General features: G+C 41.9%; 1 protein-coding gene across 1 annotated transcript; it reads left to right on the top strand.

Moving 5' to 3' along the window:
* The first annotated feature begins 1460 nt into the window (after window positions 1–1460).
* Window positions 1461–10254, top strand: LOC306980422 (uncharacterized protein). The gene is made up of 3 exons (XM_079579787.1): window positions 1461–1658; window positions 3675–4490; window positions 5293–10254. Exons 1-3 carry the CDS (start codon window positions 1610–1612, stop codon window positions 9837–9839), a joined length of 5412 nt encoding a protein of 1803 aa, XP_079435913.1. The 5' UTR covers window positions 1461–1609; the 3' UTR covers window positions 9840–10254.
* The last annotated feature ends 3039 nt before the right edge of the window (window positions 10255–13293 follow it).

The raw sequence follows: 13293 nt of genomic DNA, 5'->3' as shown, positions 1-13293 counted from the left end.
CTTAACCTTATGGGGTCAACTGCTAGATCTCTATGCAGTTAGCGAACTAGAGCTTCAGCAGCATTTGCCCAATTCGACCATCCTTACCCAGGGGGAGGGGAAGTGACATCACCAACAGCTGCTGTTCTTCTTCTTTACGGTTATTGGCAGGCAAACAAAAGCGCATGTCGTCACCTACTGTATTGCATATGCAGCAACATAGTGTCTAAATAAAGACATTTAAGGCGAAAAAAAAGAGAAAAATCCAGATGAGCCATCACATTTCCCTTTAGCCTTACAGTAGCAAATAAGCCATGCAGCTTAAGTTTCTACTAAATGAAAGCAAAAGCACAAAAGCACAAACTGCCATTTTAAACCATTACTGAGGCAGCTCTTTAACACACTGACATGTGACTGTGCTGTGGTGACGACAACATGTATTTTGTCACTTTTATAAATCTTATTCCATTTTCTTTTCTTTTTTTTCATATATGTGCGCCTGTCAATCAACAGCGGTTGCGCATGAATCACTCGAGGGTGGAGGGGATTGGCGGCGCGGTGGCTTATGGGATGGCACATAGCTCCTAATCACCGGTTAGTTAGCACCAGAGGTCCCTATGCTGAAGTGGCTATGATTAGCATTGAGGCTTCTTTCGCTAACTCCTTCCTAACTGACAGACCAATTCGGACGCTTCTTATCATGGCGGACGCTGACGCACATCCGGTTTGGCGTTAGACCTCTTACCCTAATGGTTCCGAAATTAAAAGCAAAATTTGATTTTCACTGCGATGTTTCTCTGCTACCTTGATGCTGAGGAAGTTGTGGGAGGACTAATTTCTAAGCTCTGACTCAGCTCTTTCTAGCGCTATGGAAGAATGGGAAGTCTCTATCTATACTGTATATGTGGGCTGGCCGATATACTTGTGACTCCATTATAAATAAATCCATACAGTAGATCATTTTCGGCTCATGCTCCAGAGGCCGGTAGTACCCAGTTAGTACGCACATCACCTCAAGTAACTTTTTGTAGTTACTGCATTTCTTGGAACAGTGTTATGTTCTTTGTATAGGACTGAAAGTAACACATTTTGTCTAAGCTTGGGGACAGGAAGTGTGTTTGACCACAAGCGTTAAATACACAACACAGTAGTTTGTTTAAGCACACAAAACTCCCAAGATTGTGAGACTTTTTAAAGCCATATTGAACTGAATTGAATCATAGTTTTAACATTTCTCTTCATATTAATACAAACGTTTTCTTGAAGCTTTCTAAAGATAAAAGCTTGACTATTCTGATATGCACGAGATACAGATAAGCCTTTATTGTCAACTTAACAGGCTATTGACACCTGCTCTTATCATATTATCACAGGAATTAAGTATATATACAGTAAGATCCTGGGCGGACCCTGTGTATTATCTTCCTGTACTGTACCCTCTGACACACTCTACTTCCTGTCAACTCAAACGAGGCAAACCACAGGCAGGTCACGTGACTCAAACTTCTCAAACTTTCAGACACTATTCGAAATTGAAATAGCTCTCAGTATCTCCCACTGACCCTTTGGAAACAAGAAAGAGGAAGCAGAAAGAGGAAGATTAAGACAGGCGGAAGAGTGGCCGGAGGTGATGGAGGCAGAGAGCAGCAGCGTTGGCCACGAGGCGGACATATATGTCGGTAAGTTTGTTGAGTTTTATACCAGCTTCACTCGCTTCCTTGAGTATATCTCTAATTTACGACGTTTACAAACCCGAAAAGGCTTCTAATATCAAAACCATGGCCTTACATGTTTTATTAAAGCACCGCTGTTCATGTGCTGTTGTGCATTTCTTTGCTTAATCCAGAAGCTAATTATTTTGCCACTTATTCATTTACTTTTTCAAGGCTCAGGCATTCAGATAATCCAGTCAGCCATAACGTGAATGAAATTAGGAAGGTCCACAAGATTATTACATAAAACAACCCACAACTATTATTATAGTTAATTGATTAGATATTATTTGCATATGGGATGTGCTAATGTTGTTTTTCCAACTCACCAATTAAAATTTAGTTGCCGAAAAAACACGAAATACACGACGAAATGTGCCAGCCTTGATTTTGATTAAACCCCAATTTGAAACTGAAAATTCAATGTTAAACTGATTTAATCAAATGTTTAATTAAATAGAGAAGAATTATTGATTATTATACTTATTTACATGATCAGAGCCTCAGATGCCACTTCACCTTAGACATTTATTTGACCACAAAACTAAAATTACTTTTACGACCTTTAGAAATTAACTAATAAGTCAGTTTCTTGTCATGTACGACCTCGGCACAACAACATTTTGCAGTAAGTAAGCACTAACATCGCAACCCCTGCATTAAGCGAGAATTTCCTCTAGTTTGGCTTTACCCAAATCTAAAAGCTTCTTGGAAAAAGCGTCAAAATACCCTATAGGCTGTTACTATAGCCTATTCACCTTATTCCGGAGGTTCGCGTGGGCGCTGCCATTCATTGTGCCCGTCCCTTTTCTCCTATCTGTTAACATGAGACCACATAAAATCCGTTATTACATGAAAACAAAGCCGTTTTTCAATCTACTAAACAATCTCAATCAGATTTGAGCAGAGAATATTTTCCCTCGTTCTCCGCTAAAATGAAAAGGCTTCACGCTCGACCGGAAGTGTCAATACAACGGAAGTGCAAAAAGCAAAAAGGTTGGAGAAGTGGGCGGGGCGGAATAAGGTGAATAGGGTTATAGTAACAGCCTTTTCAAATGTGTTATAGTACATGATATGACTTATGTAAATGCCCTCTGTAAATGGTCTTTTCTACTGTGATCCGTGATCGGATTCTGTGAGTATGTATAATCTATTTTTTTGCTGTTGTTTTCTTTGTTTTTTTACTTTTGTACTATATTCCTTTGTATTATTTTATTGTATGGATTCTGGGGGTGGGCGCTTAAAAGCTCTTGCTTCGGCCCACTCCTTTTGAGTAATAATGCCTTACACTTGTATTGCGCTTTACAAGAGAGTAAGAGTGGTGCGCACTGAATGGTGCTGCTGCCGGATGCTCTCTCATCGAATGCAATTTCTCCATCTGTGAGATCAATAAAGTACCATCTTACAAGCCAAGTTTCTCAAAGCGCCACACTGTCGTCATTATTCGTTCACTCCATACTTGGTGGTGGTAAGCTACTATTGTAGCCACAGCTGCCCTGAGGTAAACTGACGGAAACGAGGAACCCTCCGACCACCACCAACCACTCACATACACTATATTCACCCAGGCTTCCTGGTGTTACCAAACGGTCTCCCATCCAAGTACTGACCAGGCCCTTCCCTGCTTAGCTTCCAAGGTCTGACGGGATTGGGCAGAGCAAAGGCGGTATGGCCTTAAGTAGAGTAGACTGTTAACTGTTAACTGCCACATTAAACTACTATCAAAACTACTCAGTAGTGGGTGAGTGGATCCTTGCTGTAAAGCGCTTTGAGTGCCTAATGTAGGTGGAAAAGCGCTATATAAGTTGAGACCATTTACCATTAACAGATCATGTCATGTGTTCATTTTCATAAATATGAATAAACATCCAAAAAGAATTTTCATAATAAAATTTTACATGTTACCTAAAAACACCCATATACTGTATACATGTATTGCCGACTGACTTACTATGGATAATTTTCTCACTTTTCTCACTTCAGCTCTCCCAATCCGCTGCACTGAGGAACACCTTCTGCCCATCTTCACTGACTACAGCCTACAGTCCATCATGGCCTACCCTCCGTCTCCTTCGACCGACCACGTCCCCCTTTCCCCTCCATCCGATCTCCGGCTGGTGCTACTGGGCAGAAAAGGCGCTGGGAAAAGCGCGGCAGGGAACACCATTTTGGGAGCGGGATTTGAATTAGGGAAACCGACAGAAGAGTGCATCAAAAGGCGCGCAGATGTAGATGGGATGAAGGTGACGGTGATTGACACTCCGGGATGGGAGTGGTACTACCCGCTCAACAGCACTCCGGATTGGGTTAGACGCGAGACTTTGCGGAGCGTCACCTTGTGCCCCCCCGGACCACACGCCGTCCTGCTGGTGATCAGATCGTGCGCTTCTGTCAATGAAGATTACATCATGGAAATAGAAGAACATCTCCTTCCACTCGGGGCGATGGTTTGGGAACACACAATGGTGCTTTTCACAAGAGGAGATGAACTAGGATTGGTGTCAATGGAGCAACGCATTCAAACGAGCCCGGGATTACAAAAGCTACTGCATAAATGTGGAAGTAGGTATCACGTGATGGAGACAAGGGTCAAAAACGATGGGACGCAAGTGAAACAGCTGATCAGGAAGTTGACGGAGATGGTGGAGCAGACAGAAGAGAGAGATTGTTTGGAAATCACCAGCTCAGTGCTGTCGGAGCTGGACGCAGACAGCTCGAGGAGGACCAGAGAGCGGAGGAAGAGGCAGAGGCAGATGGAGGCCCAGGCCCAAAGAGGGACCATCAAGACGGCCCTAATGAGTGAGTTACAACATACGCAATACAATGATAATGGTCAGCACTACTGTGTAAGTCTATAGCCACACTTGGATCATACAATGGCATGAGAGTGGCAGGAGTCAGTATTTACCTTGTCATATTTTGAATAGCGGTGTTAATTTCACAGTATAAGCACTGCCTTGAAATAATAGTGTTCTCTTTGCTTCTTAGTTAGTCTAGGTGGGCAGTATATGTTCACAGCAAATACATTTCATAAACCAATCCACAATATAGGAGCGCATTTTCTCCGGTTCGGCTTCACCCAAAACCAAAAACTTCTTACAGCCTAAGCTAAGACCTGAACCTATATTTTTCCTTGTGTTTCTATGCGTTGTTCAGTGCCTTTTTATCATACTTTTGCTTATTTTGTCCTAATTTACATCTCATTTTCGCTGCTATTTTGCTGCTTTTTCAAGAGGCTTTTAGATTTGGGTAATGCCTGGATACCTGAATAATAACTGGAGAAAATGTGCTTGCGTATGTGGGGGTTAAGAGGTTTAAAATTGAGTTACAAGCCGTAAATAGCCAGGTGCCACCCATTAACTGAATGTCCCCGATTAGGCTAGACACCTAGTCATGCCCCTGCTTAATTACACCTAATATTTTGTACTACATGTGAAAGTATGGTGTGTGAGCCTTTCAGTATTGCTTTGTTGAACCTGTGAAGTGAGATGCAATACAATCAAAACAACTTTGTAGCCAATAAGAGCTTATGTTTCTTACTTTATATGAAACACAATGTAAAATAACTCTCTTCATTTGATTGTTTACCTTTTTTCTACAGGTGACAGTCTGCCAAGCTCTGAACCCGACATCCACCACTCCTTCTCCAAAACCCCTCGTCGTCTCCCTGAGGTCCGCCTGGTCCTTTTGGGCGAGCGGGAGACCGGGAAGAGCTCGGCTGCCGACTCCATCCTGGGACAGTCCGGTTTGTTTCGATCTGGGACCGTCACCGAGGAATGCGTGCGTCACCAGGCAACCGTCTCCACGCGCCAGGTGACTTTAGTGGACACGCCCGGATGGGACGGGGGCGTCATGGGCTCCACACCTGAAAGAGTGAAGCGGGAGATTGTGACCAGTGTTGCTTTATGCGAACCGGGCCCACACGCTTTTTTGGTGACGCTAAGAGTAGATACAGTTGTCAGGGAAAGCCACGTCCGCGAGCATTTAGAGCTTTTGGGAGATGATATTTGGAGGTATACAATTTTATTATTTACTCACTGTGACCAGCTACGGGAGGGGGTCAGTATCGAGCAGCACATTCAAAAAGGGGGCAAAGGTTTACAGACACTATTGGAAAAGTGTAGAGGAAGATACCACACAATTAGCAACTCAAACAGTTTGCAAAATCCGACACATGTGACAGAGCTGCTGGAGAAGGTTGAAAAAATGGCCGCCACGAATAGATGCGAGGCGTTTTCTGGGCTTGTCCAGGAAGTTACGACGCTGAGCAGGCAAAGGAACGAGAAACAGAACCAGCGTTTGAAAGAGTTGCAAGAAAAAATGTCGCGACAAGAGGCGGAGCTTAAGAAATTGCGAGATAGGGAGATTAAAAGTTTGCGGTGGCTTTTCGATTGGAAGAAAAAATCCAAATCGTCCGGGAATTCGAAAAGGCAGGGAGAGGCAAGTGAGGAAAAGCCTAATGTAGATGACAATGTTGAAGATTTGCAGGAAAGGATGCGACTGTTGATTGACGACAAAGAACGGGAGATACAGGACCTAAACGCAGAGCACGAGAGGATACTGGCAACGTTGCACCAAAGTAGACGGGAGGCCAAGGAGGTGGGACTTAACGTCGAAATGAAAGAAAGAGAGATCGAGGAGTTGAATGAACGGGTCGAGGAGCAACAATCGAAGATCCTCGAGCTTGAACGCATCGCAGTCGGGCGTGAACAGGACAAGCAACAGCACAAAAAGGCGGTTCAGGAGTGGCACAATGTGGTGAAAAATCTGCAGCTGCATGTTAAAATGGCGATGAGAGAAAGTGCGGAGTGGAAGGAGAGAGGAGACAAGCTGAAAGAGGATTTGGAACAAGTTAAAAGACACTATGAGGAAGAAGTTAAGAGATTAACGGAAGACAAAGACAGTGCATTAGAGGATTTTCAGATTAAAATAGCAGAATTGACTGAAATGTTGAGTGTGAAGGATAAGGAGGTTGAACAACACAGAAACATGGCCAATGACGAAAAGCAGAAAGTAGTGAAACAAACTGAGCAAAACGAACAAGAATGGCAAAACAAAATGGATGAAATAGCACGCGGACACAAGAAAGAGATGGACGAACTTCAGCTTAGGTTGAACATTGCGATGGAAGAGAAAATGAGCGAAATGGACAAAAGACTGGAGATGTTGAGGGTGGAGCATTTTGAAGAGATTGAGCAGATTCTGAAGCAGCAGCATCACGAAGGGACTGAACAAATGCACGAGATTGGGAATCTAAAGGAGCGGTTGGCGCATGAAGCTAGGGCTAATACGGAGATTAAACTGAGAGAGTTGGCGGAAATGGAGCAGAAGTTCGTTGACATCGGGAAAGAAAAATCACGGGAACACGAGAAAGAGATGCGAATGATTAAGGCTGCGCATAAGCAAGAAATGGATGAGAGAGATAAGGAGGTCGCCGAGTTCAAAGAGCAGTGTCAAAATGAAATAGCAAGAGAGAAAACAAAAATGGAAGAACTTGTGCTGAAGTTTAAAGAATTGGAAAAATGCGAGAAACAATATATTTCTGAGAGAGATAGGGAGATACAAGATCTGAAATGCAAATATACAGATGAGATTAATGAGAAAGAAAGTCACTTTGGGCAAATTTTGGAAGAAAAGGGTCGGGAAATTGAAGAGCTTAACGTGGCGATTGAAAAGTTACAGCTAAAGTTGCAAAGTATGGCAGATGTGCAGGTAAAACTAGAACACAAAGAACAAAGGATACTTGATTTGAAGAAGTGTTTGACAGAGGTTGAGGAACAATTACAAGTGACGGAAAGTACAAAAGCTCAAGAATGGAGACAGATCGAGCATAAATTGGTAGAAAAAGAGCAACTGATACAAATGCTCAACGAGAAATTAAAACATATCGAAGGGATGTTGCTAAAGAAGGAAGACGAAAGGGGTCAGATTTTGCAAAACCAGCAAGAGTTGGTGGAACTTCAGCAGGAAATACGAGATAAAGACTGGGATGAGATGGAGCAAAAGCTTTTAAAAGAAACTGAGAAAAATGCTCGATGTGAAAAATTAGTGGAAAAACTAACACGTGAAATGACAGAAATACAAAATGAGCTTGAGATGAAAGAGGCAGAGATTAAGGAAACATGTAAGACGCAGAAAGAGTATGTCCAAGAAATTGAGGAACTGAAAGGTTGCGTAAAAAGTTATAGAGAGACCGAGGAGGGTCATAGAAATAATGAAACGGAAATGTCTGAAAAATTGGTGGAGAAGGAGAAAGACGTCGAGCAAATGCGGCTCCTCATTGAGCAGACAAAGGCAGAACTAAACGAACTCACTGAGAAAATGGAAAAAGAAATGACGAGCTTGATTCGGGAGTACGAGAGCGGGATACAAAGGAAGAGTGACGAGATTGAGATGATTATGAAAGAGAAAGATGCAGTAATAAAATGTTTGGAGCAAGACAAACAACAGCAAGTATTGGAGGTGTTGGAGAATTTTGAAAACAGTCAAAAGAGGATTGAGGAGCTGGAGGGAAAGATGGCAGAGGAGATGCAAAAAGCTGAAATGAAATGTGAAGAGATGAGGCAGGAAAGTGCAGCAAGAGATGAACTACTGGCCAAGAAAGAGTCTGAATTTGACAATATTTGTAAAAACTATAAACAAGAGGTTTTGGAGCTCGGACAAATCAATAACCAACTACAAAGGGGCAGAGGGGAAATGAAGGAAGAGTTTGAAAGGCAGGTAGCAGAGTTAAAAGAGAAACAGAAGAAGGAAGAAAGTGAGATGATGATAGATTTGGCACAAAAGTTAAAAGACATTGAAATCTGGGAAATAGAAAAACAACATTTTGAGGACAATGTTAGTAAGTTTGAGGGTAAGCAAGAAGAGTTAGCGCAATGGGAAGTGGCTTTGGTGGAGAAACAAAACCAGCTTGACGAGAAAGATCGAGAAAGACAAAAAGCTGTTGAAGAGAAAGAGCGAGAATTGGAGACTTTGCTAAAAGCCCTGGAAGCCAAACAGATGGAGTTGAGTTTTCACGGTCGCGATTTGCAAAAGAAAGTCAGAGGTTTGAAAGACCAGGGAAAAGAGTTGGAAGACAAAGAGTTCAGTTTGAGAAATCAAGAGCAGGAGTTGATCAATTGGACGTCGCAGTTGGAAACGCGAAACGAGCAGGTTAGCTTTACGACACGGGAGCTGGACGAAATGGGGAAGGACTTAACATCGCTCAAACAAGAACTGCAGCATAAGGACAAAAAGTATAGGACGATGTTTGACAGTCTGAATAAGTGGGAGGTCAGTCTGCAGGAACGGGAGGCGCAGCTAAACAAAAAGAAAACCTGCTTAGATTACACAAATACGGGGGAAGAAATTGAGTTTATGTACCAGGATGTAGGTGAAACAAGAAAAGATGTGGTTCAGGAGACAACAGTCAAATCTGCTTCTTCAAAAGGCAATGACTATCACTTTGAAACACTGAACGAGATAGCCAAACATGAAGAAAGCCCAGAAATGCAAAGTAGACAGGATATAGGTAGCAGTAAGGCTATCAGTGGCTTGAAAGAACTTGCAAATTGTCCCCAGAACTACAAAGAGACTGGCGACATGACTATCTTAATGTTACGGGAAGCTTGGTCATCGCGTTCGCCATCTGGGGTGAGCATCCTGGGAGGGGAAGAGAAGGATGCGTCCAAAATGAACGGTTTACGCTTTAGGTCTTGGAGAGCAGAGATAGCGGGGAGACAAGTGTCCCTCGTAGAGCCAGTCAAATTGAATTGGCGAGATTGTACAAATACTTCAAGGGAAAATATACTTGAAGCGGTAACTTGGTGCGAGTCCGTGCCGAGTCTTGTACTTTTGGTAATGCCTGCCTTTCTGACCTGCACAGAATCGTGTAGAAATTCAATCGAAAAACAAGTGAATTTAGTCGGAAGTGACACTTGGCGACGGACAATGGTGCTTTTAACGTGGTGCGAGACTCTGGGGGTGAGCGTCGACCAGCACATCCAAAGAAACGAGGAGCTGAATAAACTAATAGGGAGATGTGGGGGGAGATATCATGAATTAACAAGCAAGAAAAACCACTCGGGCATCGCAAGATTGTTTGAGAAAATGGACGCAATTGTAGCTTTAAACAAAGGAGATGCACCAAGACAGGCTTCAGGCAATTAAGTTTCACTAATACTAAAAGTCAATGGAAGTAAAGTGCATACAATTACAAGCGGTTTCATCCACACCGCAATTTAGGAAAAACACCAATTGATAAAACATAATACTTTAGCATCATTGACAAGGATCTTGCTAATCTGCAACTGGTTAAATCCAATAATTAAATTGACAGTTTCAAATAAATGAAAGCCAAAATCACTAGCATCTTTGTTCCCAGTTGAAATTATTGTTTTTGTAGACTGATTCAGATTGGGCCGGGCTTTTCAGTGGATTAGAGGGTGCTAGCGAACAACATTCATGATGTCGCTACACCACAAATGCACCGGCGCAGTGATGTTTGATATTAAATGGTCTTTTGAGTTTTTCTCGCCATGAAATGAGAAATGTCTTAAATTGCACAAGTCACATCGATATGTATAACAACTGTGGAAAACATATTATTTACTTTAAAATATGTTTGGCTGTGTGCTTTCATTTTAAATATGTAAAAACAGCGCCTTTGCGATGGAAATGTCTATGAATAAAATTACAAAGCCTCAATGCATCATTCATACTGTTTATCTTTTACAGCGCACATAAAATGCCAAACAATCAGCAGTGTGTCATGTTGTCGGACTCGGTTGTCTTGAGAGATTAAAGGTACCAGGGTAAAACAGGGTATTTCGGTTTACTAAGACGGTGTATGATGTAGACCAGTGTTTCCCAACCAGGGGTACGAGGACCACAGGGGGTACACTAAGCAGGGGGTACTTGGAAATAGTTCACATTTAAAATGAAGGTAAAACTGAACAGTATTTCAATATAATTTTAAATAAAATTCAGCTGCAGTGACTGTAGACTGCCAAAACGTAACTCAGCCTTTGCTCAGACATTCTTCTCATTGAAAGGCATCAAAGAATGGAACAAACTCCGGAAACTTTCCTTAGACCTGAAGGATTTCTCTCACAATACAAGGAAAGTGCTGTTGGAAAACCAGTCGTGTCAGCATTGATAACTGTAAATGTAAATATGACCTTTAGAGATGTTTTATTGTAGTAATTTTAGCTTTATTCTATGTGTTACTGATGGTTGGTTGAATGAATGAATATTTGTATTTGAGTGGCTAAATATATTGTACATTTTGTGACTCACCTGCTCAGGGATTGCAGATGGAAACTAGCTCAAGCTAAATCTGGAATTTCTGAATTTTTAACACAATGCATAACTAAATACCAATAAATCTGGGTTATGCGGATACATTTCTAAGCAACTGACTGCACTTTAGAGTTTAGGAGTACTTTGAGTAGAAATTAAAGTGAGACACAAAAGGTTGGGAACCACTGATGTAGAGTGGACCACATTTACAATTTTTGCATGACATTTTTGAGGCTATCGGAAATTATTTAAAAGTACGAAAATCATTATATAACCTCACGTAAAAGAAAAAAACAAAGCAATTCTCATTGGTTTGGCTTTCATTAATTTGTCACATGTGGCAAAATAAAGCAAAGCACATGACTCTAGATTAACAGAGTTATAACGGTAAAATCGTCAAACTGAAATGTGCATTGTGAGATATTAAAGGTCCTGTGGCTGATTTAGCTTCTCTAGAGAAATAAAATGTATTGTGGCTTCAGTACAGTGTAAAAGCAGACATTTATGGAAAAAAAAGCCTTTGTGTGCTGTGCATCTGTCTATAGTTTTTATCGATTGTGAACCAGTTGTTATTTACATTACCGTGACAGCATTGCTCCTTGAATGTTGTGAGCTGTGCCTACAAACTCATCCCTGTCTGAAGAATCTTACGAATGAGTTTGGCAACTTACAATTCATTCCATCGGGATCGAACTCTCAATCTAAACAGTTTCAATTGACAATCCGGCTTCTGCGGTTATTTAGGTAGAACAGCTTAACACAATAGACTGTCTACATCAGTGGCTCCCAACCTTTTGTGTCTTGCATAGTCTTTCATTTCTTCTCAAGGTACCCCCTAAACTCTACAGTGCATGCAATTACTTAGAAAATCATCCACTAAACTCAGATGTATTGGTATTTTTGTTGTTGTGTGTTGAAGTGAACAAAAACACTCTGAAATTCAAACCTTTTACTGCAAATTAGCATTTCACCTTGTTTTTAGATCTGATATTTAAGTACCCCCTACTACTTGTACCCCTGGTTGGGAAACACGGGTCTGTGTGAAATCTGCCAACTTCATGTAGTTTAAAGTCAAACATGTTCCTGTGTTCATTCCCACTTCATATCTCAGTCTCCTCTCAGGGCCTTAACCTGCTGTGTGAACTGAATCTTGATTTTCAAAGCATACATCAGGCTACATAACCATCTAAATCAAACTCTTTCATGCTTTCATCATACATCGACATCCCCACATCAGTTAAATGCATCCCAGCGTTTGAGATCAATACCATATGTCCCTCATCTCTATGTGTCTATGCAAACACCAGCTCCTCGCCGGCCTCTCCAGCAGATGGCGACCTTGCGCCAGCCACGGGATCACGCTGAGAGGCAATCAGTGCTGAAATGGTGCTGAAAGTAGTCCCTGACAGGGAGTTGATGGCGAAATAGTCTAGTCAAATATTCTTTTAATCATGTTTTACAATTTTCCCCGCAAATGGCTATACTTTTTAGAAAGAAAAGGAGCGCACGACACGCACAAAGAATGACTATCGCGCCCGATGCTCCTTCTTGACTAGAGGCATTTCAGGAGAAGCAAAAACCGCCTCGCAATTATAACCCCGGGGTGCCTCCCACACGCGGCGAGGACCCCTGCTTTGACAAGTAAATTATGACTCTTGATGAGAGGAGTACAGCTTTCTCTGAGCGCAATTTTTTTGACAGCCGGGAAAATGCGCGTTTGGGTATATACAACAAGTTTCCATCAACCCCTTTTCGAGGCCAGATGCAACATCCAAAAACACTCATGTGCAATCATCGGGCTAATAATTATGGAGTGTGTGAGTGCTGGTCTGTATCTCCAACATGGCAGCAATGTTTTTTTAATCTGTCCATTCATTCGGCGGAGAGAAAGAAAAAGCGCTTTTGCCTTTAGATGAGAGGGGTGTAGCGTGTCAAGATGGATCCGCGCGTCTTTGATCATCGCAGCGGGGTGGGGACTGTTTTTCAAAAGGCGAGAAGAAGAGCGAGCGAAAAAAAAAAAGAAAAAAGAAGTTGGCAAATTACGGCTGCTGATGCACGGATAATTTTCATACATTTTAAGGCGTAATGTTTTTAAGATACCTGACACACACACATAAAAAAAAGTGAGATCGTGCCCATAAAGTGTCATTTAAGATGTGGTTTCAAGCCCATAGATTTATCCAGGCACATTGCTAATTTGCACTGGCACAATTGATTATAAGCCTGGGTTGATTACACGCTGCAACAGCCCAGCTATTAGTGATCAAGCTTTCTTCGACAAAATCCACAACTTACTTCATTATTTGCCCACAAGTTTAATGAA

This window comes from Gobius niger, assembly GCF_951799975.1.
Source record: "Gobius niger genome assembly, chromosome: 21".
Taxonomy (NCBI): domain Eukaryota; kingdom Metazoa; phylum Chordata; class Actinopteri; order Gobiiformes; family Gobiidae; genus Gobius; species Gobius niger.
The sequence above is the reverse complement of the archived record's forward strand: the minus strand, read 5'-3'. Positions and strand labels throughout refer to the sequence as shown.